Below are 15,297 nucleotides of genomic sequence, written 5' to 3' on the forward strand. Positions count from 1 at the left end.
CTTCATAATGATGGGAAGAATGTGAAGAAGCAAAACTGAACCCCAAATCCTTCCAAACTCCTTTCACATTCCCTCGAGCCAGGAAAAATGTCCTCTAGAGTTTGAAAAATGCTTGCTTGGTCAGACCTGCAGCCTTGCCAAAGTGCAGTTTACAGTCTTGGCTACGGAAAAGGTGTGTGGGATAGCTGAAAAGTGAAGGGGCTGCAAAAAGGCAAAGATAATGATAGCCAGTCTATCAAATGGTCCTTCTGCAGGCAACAGCATTCAGCAGAGGTGGAGACACGAGCGGACTCCCCTCTCTCGTCTTCCGCAGGAGCAGCATCACTTTGGACCTGACTCGCAATATTCCCTTGACTCCATGAGCTTGTGGCAGAGGTGGTTTTCAGTCTTATCTTTATCACTGATTTCAGTGTCAACACCCCCAGGCCCATGAAAAAAGCCCTTGCTAGCTCCTTCTCATAGATATTCTATGTAATGTGGAGAGGGAACCTGACAGAAATCCAGGATTTCTGGTTTGTTCAGTATTTTTTTTCCTTAGGCTTTTGATTCGTAAAAGCCTTGCCAAGGACCTTTTGGGGCAGTTCCATAGCATAAAATATTAACAAGAGGTATTCTAAATGAACTGGATTTGATTTGAGGTCATCCGTTTGAATGCAAGACTGGGCTATTTTTCTTTAATAAAACAGAAGAACATTTATACGATTCAACAAAAAGAAAAAAATCCATTTGTAACCAAAAAAGAAAAAAAAATGCTGAAAACATTATCTGAAGAGAAATGTTGTAATCTGTTTTCTTATGAATAAATAGACAATAAAATAAAGAGAAGATAACAAATTCCAGAAATACTGATTTTTCCTTTTATTTAGCATACATGGATTTTTAAAAATAATTAATGTATGCTTGTAAATATTACATTTTTAAGTATAAAACTGTTGAAAAGATTTTTAGCTGCTATACAGACTAGTGTTGCTGGTGTTCTTCTGTATTTGTAATTGTATTTCTTGTAATGTCATTAACATCATTCTTTTTCTTATGCTTGGCAAATAAGATTGTCTTAGAATCATATTAAAAAGTAATTAGAACACAGATTTGCTAGAGAACAAAGGATATTTATTGACAGTTATATTGACAATATTTGTCTGATAACTTCTTTCTTGCTGTTTAAAGAAAAAAAAGTTCTAATACAGAATAGCTGAAATTTGTTTTTATGTATAAAATAGCTCCATCAGGAACCTATTTTTAATTTTTATTCACACTGCATGAGCATTGCATAAACAATGATAAATCAAATAGGGATTCAGAAAACCGGGATTAAGTAAGGAATGCAAGATTTGGTCCTGAAGTAAGAAATTAATGAATAATGGATAGCCAAAGATGATGCTTTTACTTGTTGCTTATCCTGAACATTTGAACAATTTATCCAAATGACAGAAAGTCCCCTATAAAAGGGTATCTAGGTTACAATCCTCACTCTTCCGCAACTGAAAAAGTGCATTGAGAATAACCTTTCTAAGCTTTGCTTTGAGAGTTACTGGTTGCTTAAGGGAAATGAAATGCCCTTTGAGGGCTGTACTGGCTGTTTAAATACCCTGTGTAAAGCTATAATGAATCTCTGTAGGAAAGCAAAATGTCAACAATGAAAAATGTGAGCTAACAAAACCCCTATTTTTGTGAATTATCATTAACACTAGAAAAAAAATTAAAAGGGTTGTACTTACAGGAACATCAACATATTTTGCAGCTGCTTTCACCTTTAGAAAATTAAAAATAAAACAACACACAGTAAGTGCTTATAATTAAGGATTGTGCATAATTTTAAATTCAGTAACATTGGGAATTCAAACACTTACAGTGAATGAAACTAATGATGAGAAGAAAGTGCCTTCATCATATCTTGACAGTTTAGACAGCACACCTTCTAACACTGAAACAACCTGGAGGAAAAGCACAAAACAAAATCCAAATGCATAATATCAAAATAAATTATATCAGATGAGAATGTGAGTTCTGCCTCATCAGGTTATTACTGTGCAACAAGGTGATGCAATCTGTAAATATGATTATCATCTACTCTATCTCACAAAATGCTGAAATCATAGCATTTTTTTTTTCAGTTTCACCTATAAATTGAACTGATGGAAATCACAATGTAACTGCTGCAGAAATAGAAACTCAACCCCAAAATTCTCCTGAGGTGAGCTTGCTAATCCATACCACTTTGCTGCCTCTAGACTGTCTGGTTAAATATAGGAGTGTGTCCACCCAACATGTATTTTGGGCAGAAAACACACTTTTCATTTTCTAAGACCACAGCTTCTAAGATCACAGCTTCAAAGACGATGGAACACAATTGTTAAAGCTGATTATCTCAATACCACATTTCCCTTACCTCATTATTCAATAGAAATATAGGGCTAATTTTATCCAACAATGTGATAGCACCACTGTTTTCTGTCAGTCCATCTTCAGCAACAGTGTGTGTTGTTGAATTATTACTGCATGGCCAACAAGTGGCCAGGATATGTAGGCCCTAAATCTCTAGTATGGTGTGGTGCCTTTGCCCCGTAGTTTCACCTTTAATTCTTTGAGCAGCATGATTCTTCAATAAGTGTATCGTAAAGGCCCTTTTGCCAAAATTTATTTTGGGGGACTACAAAAATCTCTCTTCCAGGCCTTTATATTAATTGTAGCCTTAATGTTAAAACTCCTCCAAATTGTTCTAAAAGCAAAGAAAAATCCTTCTTTTGTTCCTTTGTGATATTACATTGCTCAAGTCATTCGTGGTGTATATCATAAAATATCCGTCAGCTGTTTCATGTGTGCACATTTATTTTTCACGTATGAATTGCCTTCCAGTTTATATAAAGATGGTTTTAAAAGTCATCACTTGCTCCCAATACAGTCTTTCCCACAACCACGAGTATCATTTTATGAGTGTGAGGACAGAACAAAATTCCATCTGGCATGCTGTTAATGGGCACTGTAACAGTGTCACAACAGTGTCACCTCCAGAGGAACCGAGAGCATCACTTTACAGTAAGCCCTGCTCTTAACAGTTCAAGGAGCAAGAGCAAGTGCAAACCTACATTTGTCATTTATCAATCTAACCTGTCATATTTATAGTGATTAATTAAGACTGTAGTATGTAGGTGCTGGTCAAGAAATAAAACTGCATCAAAAGCTACCAGAGAGAATGGCAGTTGTTTCTGTACCCCATGCACAGTATAATTGCAGCCCCCTTATTAGGCCAGATACCAGCTCTCTGCTTTGGCACTGCAAGCCTGTGGGAAGCTGCTGTTCATACACTGCAGTCTCCATACTCATTTTATCTGGCTGACAAGGACTTTTTCTGCAAACGGGTGCTCAATCTTATTGTGCAAAGATCTACTACAGAAAGGGCTGATTTCGTAGACTACATGTCCACATTGTCAACAAATGGTTTTAATAAATTGGACATAAAAGAACAGAAAGCAAAACACTGCAGCCTCAAGGATGGCCATTTAACTGAAAGGCTTAGTTATGGAGCTGGTCACTTGTTTTCCAAGATCTCACCGTACAGACTTGTGAAGCTCTAAGACCATTTCTGGGTATGCTTCACATTTTCTGAATCGGCTATCCTGAGACACTCTGTGTTTTGTTTCACTGTTTTGTGCTATTTCTGTGATTTGTTTAATGTTTTAGCTTGGCAAGTTTTGCCCATACAGTTCACTGTCTAATCTTTACCAATTATAGTCTCACTGAATTAAGAGTATTCTTTTCATTTTCATAGATGACTGCTACAGCTAAAAACAAATGCTGAAACACATATTTCATTGGAACATGAAGGAAACACATTTTAATTCAGAGGAAAAGGCCAAGAAATAATTAAAATACATTAGATAAAAAATGAACACACATGGATATTATGCACATTGATAGGTATTTTTCCTGGCCAAAACCAAGAGTGAAACCTCAGCCTTCCTTTCTGCCCTCAGAAGCTTTCCTCCTTGAAATGGAAGCAGTCAGGATGTCATTGGCATTTCACATCTCAAGTGAGAAGAGGCTGGTTAAGCTTCTAATGATCAGCCAATGACAAAAAATATTTGCTCCCTGTTCCGAGATTTCAACATCCTCTGATGACATATCTAATAACTAACAATGCAAACCCCTCTGTACTTATTTGTAATTGTCTCTAGAATTTCTTGTACCTACATCCACAAGGAATATGATGCTTTTCTTCCATCTTCTATAATCTCAGCTATTAAAAACAGCTTAATCACAAGGGTGAACTTTTAATAGCATTACTCTCTCTCATTACATTCCCCTCTCTTCCCCTCTGCTTCAATAACACTTAAAAAATCAATTGACAGATTAGTCATGAGTGATGACAAGCTTTATGTAGAACTTGAAACTCTTGAACTATTTCTGGTTATGTTTACATAAAAACATCACTTTTGAGGGGAAAAAAATGTTTGTTTTTATATATTTGTCAATAATTGGACACATTTTACTTAAATTTCTACAAAAAATCTACAAAAACTTCCTCCTCAACTCAAGCACAAGCATGCTGGATGCCAATCAGAATAGAGATCCCACCCTGCCATCAAGCTGTGAACAAATGAAGAAAAGGAATACTGAAAATATGAAAACAGTTTTATTTTTGTCTGTAATTCACAAATTGTAAATGTATATCAAATTTATCTTATTCTGAAAAGCAGACATTTCTGGGTAGATTGCAATGAATAGATAACATAACATCTTGGAAAATCTTTCTGTTCTCCCAGTATCATTTGCTGTATCCTTCAAACTATTAGTGACAGAAAACTTTTTCTTTTATAATAAGCATTTAAGATTTTTACTGCAGTAGAGATGTGACAGTATCAATAGACATTGTTTAATTTTTCTTTACATATTTTCCAAATATTTATATCATGTCAAAACATATTTTCTCTTCAAGTGTTAAAAACTACAAAGTCATTTTCAAGAATTAACAACTTACAAAATATTTTTAAATTAAACAGTTTGTGGAGCAAAATCTCATTTAAAGTTATACAGCTATTTTGCATGTTGTCTATCTCTAAGTATAAAATAATTTAAATATTTCTTAATGATAGAAGGAAAGTTTTATGTGAAAAATTAAACAAAGAATCAAACTAAGGTGCTAGTACCAAAGATAATATCAACATAATCAAGTCCTATCAGTTCTGCCAGGTGCTAGTAGTTCTCATCTATAATATAAAAGAAAAACTAATCTGATTAGCAAGTTGCACAGAAAGTGTTCTCCCAATTTCTAAAATTTAATTTTATAAATTCACATCCAGTGTTATTTGGATGAGTATTATGTAAAAAGCACATTTCCCTCCCCCAATCTCATTGCAGAAAGTATAGAAAAATTGTGTGATATCAAAGACATTTCGGAAATTCAACTGAGAAATATCTTCTGTTTTATTACAAATCAGAATCTAAATTGTTTTACCTTTGAAACGAGAAGTGAAATAATTTCTTTAACAGTTTCTTCAATCAAGTCATCTATTTTTGAATGGTATTGTTGCTGTATTTCAAAAGATAAAAAAAGCATTAGCATGTATATGAACACACACTTTTGTCATAAGTCATAAATGGTACAAAGCTGATAACCCTGCCAGATCAGATTTACTTAAAATTATCATTTTGAACATCAGAAGAACAAACCATTGAAAATGATCCACCCAATCAACACTTTCTTACATTCTGTGTTGAAAATTTTCCCATGTACACTGTTGAGTTAAGCAGCTAATGGGGTTATTATTTAGATGAATTGAGTTCTTATTCTTATTCAGGAGAAGGAATGTGAAGGATACTTTTTGTCTTCTCCTATATAATTAAGGTGGCCATGTATTTTTCCTCTAAAGGGTTGGTTTAGCAGGAGAAGCAAAAAGACTAGAATAAGATTTAATTAATACAGCATTTCATGTCTGACAACTCTTATTCATAAGTTATTTTAAATGTCCTCTAGAAGTAAAATGAGCTCCAATTGTTCATCCTAAAAGAGCCTTTTTGTCAGCACAGTGAGCTGCAGTTTATACAAATCTTACAATATGCTCAAGGAAGGGCAAAATTAAAATTTCATCAACAAAGCAGAATAGATGGTAACAAATTAATAGGCCATAAAAGGCATAATAAAACAGACTTCATTCTCCATAGCCTTTTTCTTTCACTTTTTTTATGAAGAAGGTGTCTTTAAGTAAATGCTTTTTAAAATAATTCTGAAAGACTTTTTAGATAATACTACAGAGTTCCCTCCTGAAATTAGCAGGAACTAGGGATCCCATTCTGTCAAGGAGGCACATCAATTTAAACACTAATTCTTCCTTTAGAAATTTATCTGACAGCAAAGATTGTCCCCAATAGCCACTTCACAGAAAATGTGACTTGTAAAGACTAACCCTATCTTCATAGTTCAAGGCTACTTGGAACAGCTAACAACATAATGCTTGGAGTAAAAGTACTGAGGTCAGTATAAACATTAGCCTAACTTAGCAGCTGCCAGCTGAATAGTTTTCAGAGCTGTAAGTTTTTGAAGGCTATTTTTCTTCTGTCTCAAAGTTGCCATACAGATCAAAATATTAAATCTAATCTACTTAATATATTTAGGAACAATTTTCTAAACAGTACATCTACTGAATTTGCATTTAAATTAAGAGAAAATAAAACTATGAGATATACCCACATATACGTATCTGTTTCAGTTACCATTTACTGTTTTCAATGCATGTTAATTTTTGTTCTTAATTTCTTCTTTCAGTGATTAAAAACACTTGGGAAAATATGAATACACATCTCATACAAATATCAGCGTACATCTCTGAAGAGTGAAGGAACGTATTAGAAATACATCAAAGAACTTTCAGTAGTTCCAGATATATTTGTTTCTACCTGTATGCATTTCTTGACCAATATAACATTCTCCTGATCTGCTAAGTAGTTAAATCATGCACAACTGCCTGTAACATTTGTTGCTTACACAGTCTTCAGAAGGCAATTGTTCCTTAACTCTCTGAAAATAGTAAATACTTGCATTTCCACAGATGCATGTGAAAACTATGCATATTCCTATGACCTGGGAAATAACACCGTTGTCCCTCCCATAAAGCATCTGCAACTTTAACTCCACTGCACACTAAAGTAATGAATCTATGAATATTCTAGGACCAATTCCTATATATTTGCTTTCTTCTTTCTTTCTTTTTACTATCACCACAAGGCAAGTATAATTTACTAGGAATGGAATATAATCAGTAAGTAACTGTACTATGTGACTAAGAATAAGGAAGATGGACCAAATCCAATCAAATCAAAAATCACAAAACAAACTTCCAAAATCATGACATTGCTTTAGAAATAATATTTGATTCTTTTTTTATCCTGAATTTCATTTTAGATTACAATTTTTCAAGATTTATTTTGCAAACTGTGAGACCAGAAATTTCTTTAAGCTCCCCTCCCCAACTTCCAGCAAGATGACAACCCCCACCGCAAAACAAAACTTCAGATCCTCATGGAAGATAATTTGACTCCAGGAGATGGGCCTTTAGAAAGATGGCAAATACTGTAGAATTCATAAAACTGTATGAGCTGGCAAGGTTGCATGCATGATCCTGAAATCAGTGTCTGTAGGAGGCTACCTTTTCTGCTTCTGCCAACCTTGTTCTCTGAAAGGCAGACAAGTCCACACACATCTATGGAGAGCTGTGCCTCTACACTCCTCTGCTGGCTGATGTGGTCACAGTCCACGTGGGGTCTGAATCTAGACAACTCAGCTCCCACAGAAAAATGATTTGAATGCACCTTGTAGAGTCTTTCAGCATGATCCCAAAGCCCCCTGAAGAAGATAATCCAGAATGTGTCTCTGCCTCTCCAATTGCTCTTGAGTGCCTCCCAGTAAAGTAACAGCTGCAGCTATAGGAGTTACATGGGAGAAAACTATGCTTAGTGGCAAAGTGTGTCATGGGATGTAAACAAAGTGGGCTTTCTTTTGAGGACCATCTAGTAGGTCTTCCAGATATGGCTCCCTGCTCCTAGAAATTGCCCCAAGATCATTATTTGGAAGGAGACAAACTATTTTAATGCATGCAGACGCTTGTGTTTTTGGGTGACAGTGGGATTTTGTTCCTAAATCCTGTGGTGATCTGTTAAGACCTGTAAATTGTTTGATTTGACAATATATTCCATTTTCTTTTCTATTCTATCTCACTGTGTCCTAATACTTGATTTGTTTTTTTCCTAATGATTAAAAAAAAAAAAACTTTTAAAGCTATCTTCTTTTGTTTGTTTTAAGGTTGGATGGCTGTGAACATAAAAAGCACACAACCATCTGAACTGAAACTGCTATTGTCAACATATAACAATATTATGTGTATGTTAAATTGTTTCTGCCCTTTTGGTATCAAATCACCTGTAATTCTCTCCTACTTATGCAGTTAAATGAAATTCTTCTTCAAATTTTATGAACCAAAATAGCTCTAGAACCAAAGTTCATCGAATTAAAGCCCACTTCTCCCTAAACGTTTCTATAAATATACACAGCATTGGCTTCATAAATTTATACATTCCACTGAAATAGCACATCAGTCATTTTCCCCCAAACTGAGAAATAATTTTCCCTTTATGACCATGATAGGGTACTGAGAAGCTGTAATTCTGAAACAATCAAAATAGCTTTTTCTTCTATATACATTCTGCTATGAAGCATTCAACAGTATAGATAAATGGGATTTACTCTGTTCATACTATTCTGGCTACACAGAAAAATAAATAAGGTCTTCTCTTTTGCTCATGTCTAACTACTTTTCAACCTAAGCGGCCCCAGCAATGTTTTCTATTTGATTCTTGCCTAGTATTCTCAAGAGCATCAATGTTGCCAGACTACTGCAGCATCTAGATTATAAAGTTTTAAGTTAATAGGTTTTAAATTGTTTGTCTCAAGTAACAAAACCTATTAAAGCTCCCCAGATCTTTGAATGACTGAATGTTGCATGACAGAAAAAGTTTCTCTTACTGCTGCCACTCATTTGACTCAGAACACATGGACTGTAGAGGAATAGTACTTCTTGGTTTCTGGTTCAGGAAGGAAAGAAAGGAAGGGATGCTTTTCAGCATATAACAACAAAAGATTACATAGACTGAATCTAAGAAGTCAGACAGACAACCATTTGAGAAATAGCAGCAAATTGTAGGTTACTCAGTAGTCTTGTACTCCTCCCCTATACTCCATGAATTGCCATTCTAGTGGTATATGAAGCAAGCAGCTGGCACCAATAGTTAGTCTGAAATCTGCAGAATAGATAAGGCTATTCTCACCTAGATATGCTTCTCAAACCCTCCCAGAGCAACTGCCAACCAATGTAGATGGCATCCAGCCAGCTGAATTATGAGTTAAACACAATGTAATGATTAAGCCTGTATCCCAGTCAGGCCACTTCTCTTAAGTTTTAAGAGGATATGCAAAAAAGGCAGGCTGCAAAGCCTTTCTCAATGACAGACTTCATGATTCTTGATGAGAGTGGATTCAACTGGAAGACATCTGGAAGAATGGTGACCACTGTATGAAGTAACACAGGAAAACCACAGGATTCTGGATCAAATTTAATCTCGGAACTCAAGGCACTATTATTACTTACTATGAGCAGAATGCCCTAATTACATGTTAAGTAAGAACTCCCTCCTATCTGACAACACAGAGTGAAAACGTTCACATCTGACTCTACTTGAAGAAATCATATGACTCCCTAGAGCTCTGTATAGGACATGAAAAGATCATGCTGTCTTCAAGGAGATGTTTGCAACTAACCCTCTAATTAAATAATACCTTTGGTATCTTGCAGAATAAGCTCTAGAAATTGTCAGATGTATATTAAGTGTTGAGTTTTTGTGTGAATGAACAGCTCTTTTAAATTTTTTTACTCAGGTCTTAAGCAATGCTTTTCTTGATTGGCATAAAAGATTATGCAGGAAACTGAAAGGAAGACGAACGAGGAAAAAGGAAAGAAAGGTAATACGGGAAAGGTATTGTGACCAAGTGGCCAGGTAGGATTCATTGGAAATATCAGAACCCCTATAAAGGGGCTAGAGATGCAACTGATGATGTTACGAGATGTTCTTCTGCCTTCTTTGACAGACAAGGATGATTCCAGAACTAAAAGTCATTGTCAAGAGTTTCAAACAGTTGTGATACTAAGTACAAGTAACTGAAAAGCCTATTGTGTCTTACTCTTCCAAAAAAGCCTTGATAATGATGATAATCAGAAGACAATAATTCAAAGTTCACGAGAAAGAAGTAAGTTTCCACATTATCTGATCATTTCTGATATGTGAAAAATCTGAGAACCCTGTGGCTTATCAGATGGATTGGGATGAAGTTGAATTTGGGGATTTTGAAAGATGTATTTCATCACAGATATGTTAAGTTTCGCAGCTCTTGCACTGAAAAGAAGCACAGGAAGCATTGGGTGTCATGGTCAGACCCAACAGGGAATAAGGGCTCTAATTCTGTTTTAGTAATGTGAAGAGTGAATGAAGGGGCTTGAAAATCTAGAGAATGAACAGATTTCTGAAGAGGATCTGGAGGCAGTCTGCAGTCCAAAAGGTAACTGGAAATGCCAAACTTTAGCTCTGAGGGGGACTGGCTGACAATGCAGAAGGCATCTGTCAGAACAGGAGAGAGGAACAGCATGTCTGTGGAGAACAGGACTATGCCATCTGTCTGCAGGTCTCTATGAAGGTACTGGTATTGCTTTTCCCTTAAGAAGGGTGTGCATGTGCATCTTCGCGGGTTATTGCTCAGGCACTAAGTAAAAGATGAAGTTGCAACATCAGCCTAAGGTGAAGTTGCTCATTGTGGCTTACTTCTGATGAGCCTGAAGCAAGTTGTTTGTTGTTATTGTGCTTCACTGAGAGGTGAAAAGGTCAAAAAGTAAGGCAAGACATTGTGTCTGAAGAGCAGAAGAGTGAAGAATTCTTCTGGACCCACCCTAAGAGGATGAATGGGGAAAGAACAATTTAGAAGCTGATCACCAGCGTCTAGCAAGGGCAGTCTGTAAAGGAATTCCTAGAGCTAGCTTACCAAATTAGCAAGAAAAGCAATACACCATTCTAAAATAAACAATAGCAGTTAATAACCACAGAAAAAAAATGTAGGTAAAAAAACAATGAAAGGATACTTACCCACTGACTAGCAAACTGGTTGATGCCATGGAAAACCAAAAGGAAAAATAGAGATGACAGGGCAGAACAGGAAAATGATGAATATCTCATTAAAATGGAAAAAAAAAAAGAAAACAATTACATTGAATACACTAATTTAAAAAGATGAGTCAATAAAATGAAGAGCACAGTACAGAAACGGAAAATCAACAGAAACAATATGACCAAAAAATGTAAAAGTGAAACTGTCCAAAACAGACATACATTTTTGTTGACAAATTTTGACAATTCTTTACCTTTTCTCCAAAACCAAACAGAACAAAATTGCACTGCTAATGTATTACCACTGCAAGAGCAGTTTTAATTTTACGCTGGTAATCTCACCAGTCCACATAGTTAATCCTTTTTCACTTCACAGATTATTCCTGCCATGGAACAACATGTGAAGGGGAGTAGTCAGCGAAATCTTTATATCCTTCAAAAAAACCCACATCAGTGCTCCACTGTGAAGAATCTACAGCCCTGTCAGTAGACTACTGCCAAAATGGTCTCTGTCCTGGGAGACCAAATAAAAAATCTCATTAAATTACCTGATTATTTCTTTCCTCAATTTATGATATTTTCAGCATGCACAAATGCCAGGCATATGAGCAAATTAAAAACAAATCTTACCCAGTTAAAATATAGCTGCAAAGGACAATCTTTTGGCTTTATTTTACTATTATGAAACAGTCCTGAAGTGGGCTGATCCTCTGCTGTAACCCAAGAGAAATTCCTGGAGAGACTGTGAGCCAAGAAATCGTCTGCATGTTCTACAGATGCACAAGTAAAAGCAGCTAAATCACAGAAGCCCTCTGTGTCTGAGGGGTTATGTTTTGAGTGATGCTTCTAGCAAGCAGTCTAGGCACACTCCCTGAACAGAGCTACACGACACATTTCAGCAAGTTTGAAATTAATCTGCTAAGGACTGTCTGCAGTATGAGATATTTCAGATTAACTGAACACAGAAATTAAACATACAAAATTCCACTTACCTCTTGCCCTGCATCCAGAATACAGAGCTTAGCTGTCTGTTTTTTGGCATCAACTAAGACATTAAACATTGTGCACAGAGAAGAAGGAATACGCAGGTCTGTTGATTTGTTCGTCTTTTGCAGCTTCAGTTCAAATGCAATTCTTGTTCTGTTTATTAAGACAAAAATTCATGACATGAATAATTCTCTGATAATTTTGAAGAACGGGTGTATAAATTCATAAACCTTACTAAACTTGTTGACTTAACAATATACATGGACATGAGAAGATTTTAGAAACACAATTCTGTAAGTGCAGAATATTCACACATTCAATAGGCAATTGTTTGGTGGTAATTTCAAGGTTCCACACCGCTTTAGCTAAGTTGAATAATAAAGATTTTATCTTTTTGCCTACTAGATAACAACATACTTTCTTGTATGACAACTATGAACAATGTTAAACAATGAAATTTTTTGACTCTTCTATGTTAAAATGCAGTATCTCATTTATTGTAACAAGTACTCGCTTGTGAGAAAAATAGCTCAAAAAATTCTTCTAGCTTTAAAAGAAAAGGCGATTTTACTGAAAAAAAAAAGAGTTAAATATTATTAAACAACGATTACTATTTCTATTGAACCATAAGATATATCTTGAGATAGATAATACACAAAACCTATTTTCTTCTCACATCAGTATAAATAAGTAGCAATGTTACTGAAATAAACGGAGACTAAATTTGGTAATAGTTCAGAATACATAAGTATAAAAATAACATTTTATTTCCATCCTTATTTTAAAATGTGGGTACCAGAAATTTACACAATATTTAACAAGATGGGAACAGAAGCATCCTATTTCCATTTTAAAATGTCTTCTAGATCATATTAGGATCACAATAAGAGTTATGACAGAATAGGCTTCCATAATTCTTTTCTAAGTTGCTACTGTCTAATACAATCCATCCTATGGTTATAATTTACCTTCTTTGCTACCTGACACACTTTGTTTTTGACAACCTTAAGACATACTTCATGTATTAACACTAGTATGTTAGGTATTAACAGTAAAATATTAATAGATTTTATATATTAACATTAACATATCAGGATTGAGATCACAGACCAAAAACTGATCCAGAAGGAATCCTTTTTGTAATGCCTCTATGTTAATAACTCTATTCTCTGCTGCTGGTTGTGATCCTGGAAGTTAGCCATTTTAACCTATTATTTTGTGTGTGCCATTACAATCCACATAATCAAATCTGTATGGTACAAAGTATTAGATAATGATAACACGTGACATTAGGTTCATCACCTTGGAGAAATCCAAGTATATTATATTCATACAGTTGCCTTTTTCAAATTAGCATGTAATTATCTTGAAAAAGACAAAAGATTCATTTTAAAAGATGCACTTTTCAATAAATTATTCTAACTAGTAATAATTGTGTATATCTTTACATTTTAATCTTGTTGATAGAGACCCAAACCAAAGATTTCTTTTTTTTTTCCATGTCTGAAGTCACTATAATCAATATATTCCAGTTTTAATCTTTTTACCCTTTTTAAGACTGAGATTACATAGGCAGTCTTCTAGTTTTTTGATATTTTGACTTTTTTTAAGATTTGTTAGATATTTGTAGTTGACAGAGCTCCTATGCCAACTTCTTCAAGACAGCTGGATGTATGCTTACATGACTGATGTGGAGATCTTTAATTTTAATAGCTATTGTCTCATACCTTCCTTAGCTACAGATCTTAAACTTTTATTCCACTCCCTGTAACACGTGGGATAGATCTTGATTCTGAAATCAAACAGAAATGTCTGTGGAATTCTGCCTTTTTTTCACAATTTCATCACTGTAGCCCTACCATATGCTAAGCCTAAGGGTCTTTTTGGTTCTACTATGTTTAAAAGAAAATAAGAACATACTATGTTACCAGATTTAGCCTTACTGGACATTAACAGTTATTGTTTCTTTAGCTTCCTTTATCAACTATCTATATTTTCTAATTGACTCTATTTAATAGCTTAAAACCCTTCTTTTTTCACAGAATCACAGAATGGTTGAGGTTGGAAGGGACCTCTGGAGATCGTCTAGTCCAACCCCCTTGCTCAAGCAGGGTCATCTAACACATGTTGCCCAGGACCCTATCCAGATGGCTTTTGAATATCTCTGAGAATGGAGACTCCACAACCTCCCTGGGCAACCTGTTCCAGAGCTCTGTCACCCTCACAGTGAAGAAGTTTTTCCTCATGTTCAGATGGAACTTCCGGTGTTTCAGTTTGTGCCCGTTGCCTCGCGTCCTGTCGCTGGGCACCACTGAAAAGAGTCTGGCCTCATCCTCCTTACACCCTCCCTTCAGATACTTGTACACATTGATAAGATCCCCCCTCAGTCTTTTCTTCTCCAGGCTGAACAGGCCCAGCTCTCTCAGCCTTTCCTCATATGAGAGATGTTCCAGTCCCTTAATCATCTTCGTAGCCCTTCGCTGGACTCGCTCTAGTAGCTCCATGTCTCTCTTGTTCTGGGGAGCCCAGCACTGGACACAGCACTCCAGGTGTAGCCTCACCAGGGATGAGGAGAGAGGAATGATCACCTCCCTTGACCTGCTGGTGACATTGTTCCTCATGCAGCCCAGTATGGCCTTTTTTGCTGAGGGCACATTGCTGGCTCATGGTCAATTTGCCCACCAGGACTCCGAGGTCCTTCTCTGCAGAGCTACTTTTCAGAAGGTCAGTCCCCAGCCTATACTGCTTCCTCCCAGCCCCCTTTCTTTTATTTTTTTTAATTAGCGTTTTTATCTGTCCAAACTAATTTTTCTCTGCGTGTAGGATCATGGCTTCTGAGGCACCTAACAGGAAATCTTTGTAAAGTTTCTAGACATATATACATATACCTATACATACATACATACATACATATATATAGTTTCCCTAAACGCAAAGATATGTACTGAAACTGATGGCAGAGATCCTTCTGTATCGCCTGCGCTTAATTTGCAAGAATATACCCATAATTATAAGATTCAGCTTAAGAAAAATGCAATACTATGTTTTCTGTACATTCTATATTTTCCAGAAGCTTAGTGATATCAAACTTAGTTTCAGTTGGATGAC

At 35.7% G+C, this 15,297-nt stretch overlaps 1 protein-coding gene across 14 annotated transcripts in view; it reads right to left on the reverse strand.

Moving 5' to 3' along the window:
- Positions 1-15,297, reverse strand: part of CADPS2 (calcium dependent secretion activator 2) — a 337,297-nt gene that overhangs the window by 31,124 nt on the left and 290,876 nt on the right. For 11 of the 14 annotated variants that reach the window (XM_026067041.1, XM_026067036.1, XM_026067040.1 and 8 more), the window contains 4 exons: positions 12,195-12,342; positions 5,456-5,530; positions 1,851-1,934; positions 1,719-1,751 (listed from right to left, as the gene is read on the reverse strand). In XM_026067041.1, coding sequence (XP_025922826.1) covers positions 1,719-1,751; positions 1,851-1,934; positions 5,456-5,530; positions 12,195-12,342 — 340 coding nt within the window. Of the gene's footprint in view, positions 1-1,718; positions 1,752-1,850; positions 1,935-5,455; positions 5,531-11,181; positions 11,197-12,194; positions 12,343-15,297 lie in introns of all 14 variants that reach the window. The other 3 variants (XM_026067039.1, XM_026067042.1, XM_026067033.1) reach the window with 1 other exon arrangement.

The sequence above is a fragment of the Apteryx rowi genome, unplaced genomic scaffold (genome assembly GCF_003343035.1).
Source record: "Apteryx rowi isolate R43461 unplaced genomic scaffold, aptRow1 scaffold_252, whole genome shotgun sequence".
NCBI classification, from domain to species: Eukaryota; Metazoa; Chordata; class Aves; order Apterygiformes; family Apterygidae; genus Apteryx; species Apteryx rowi.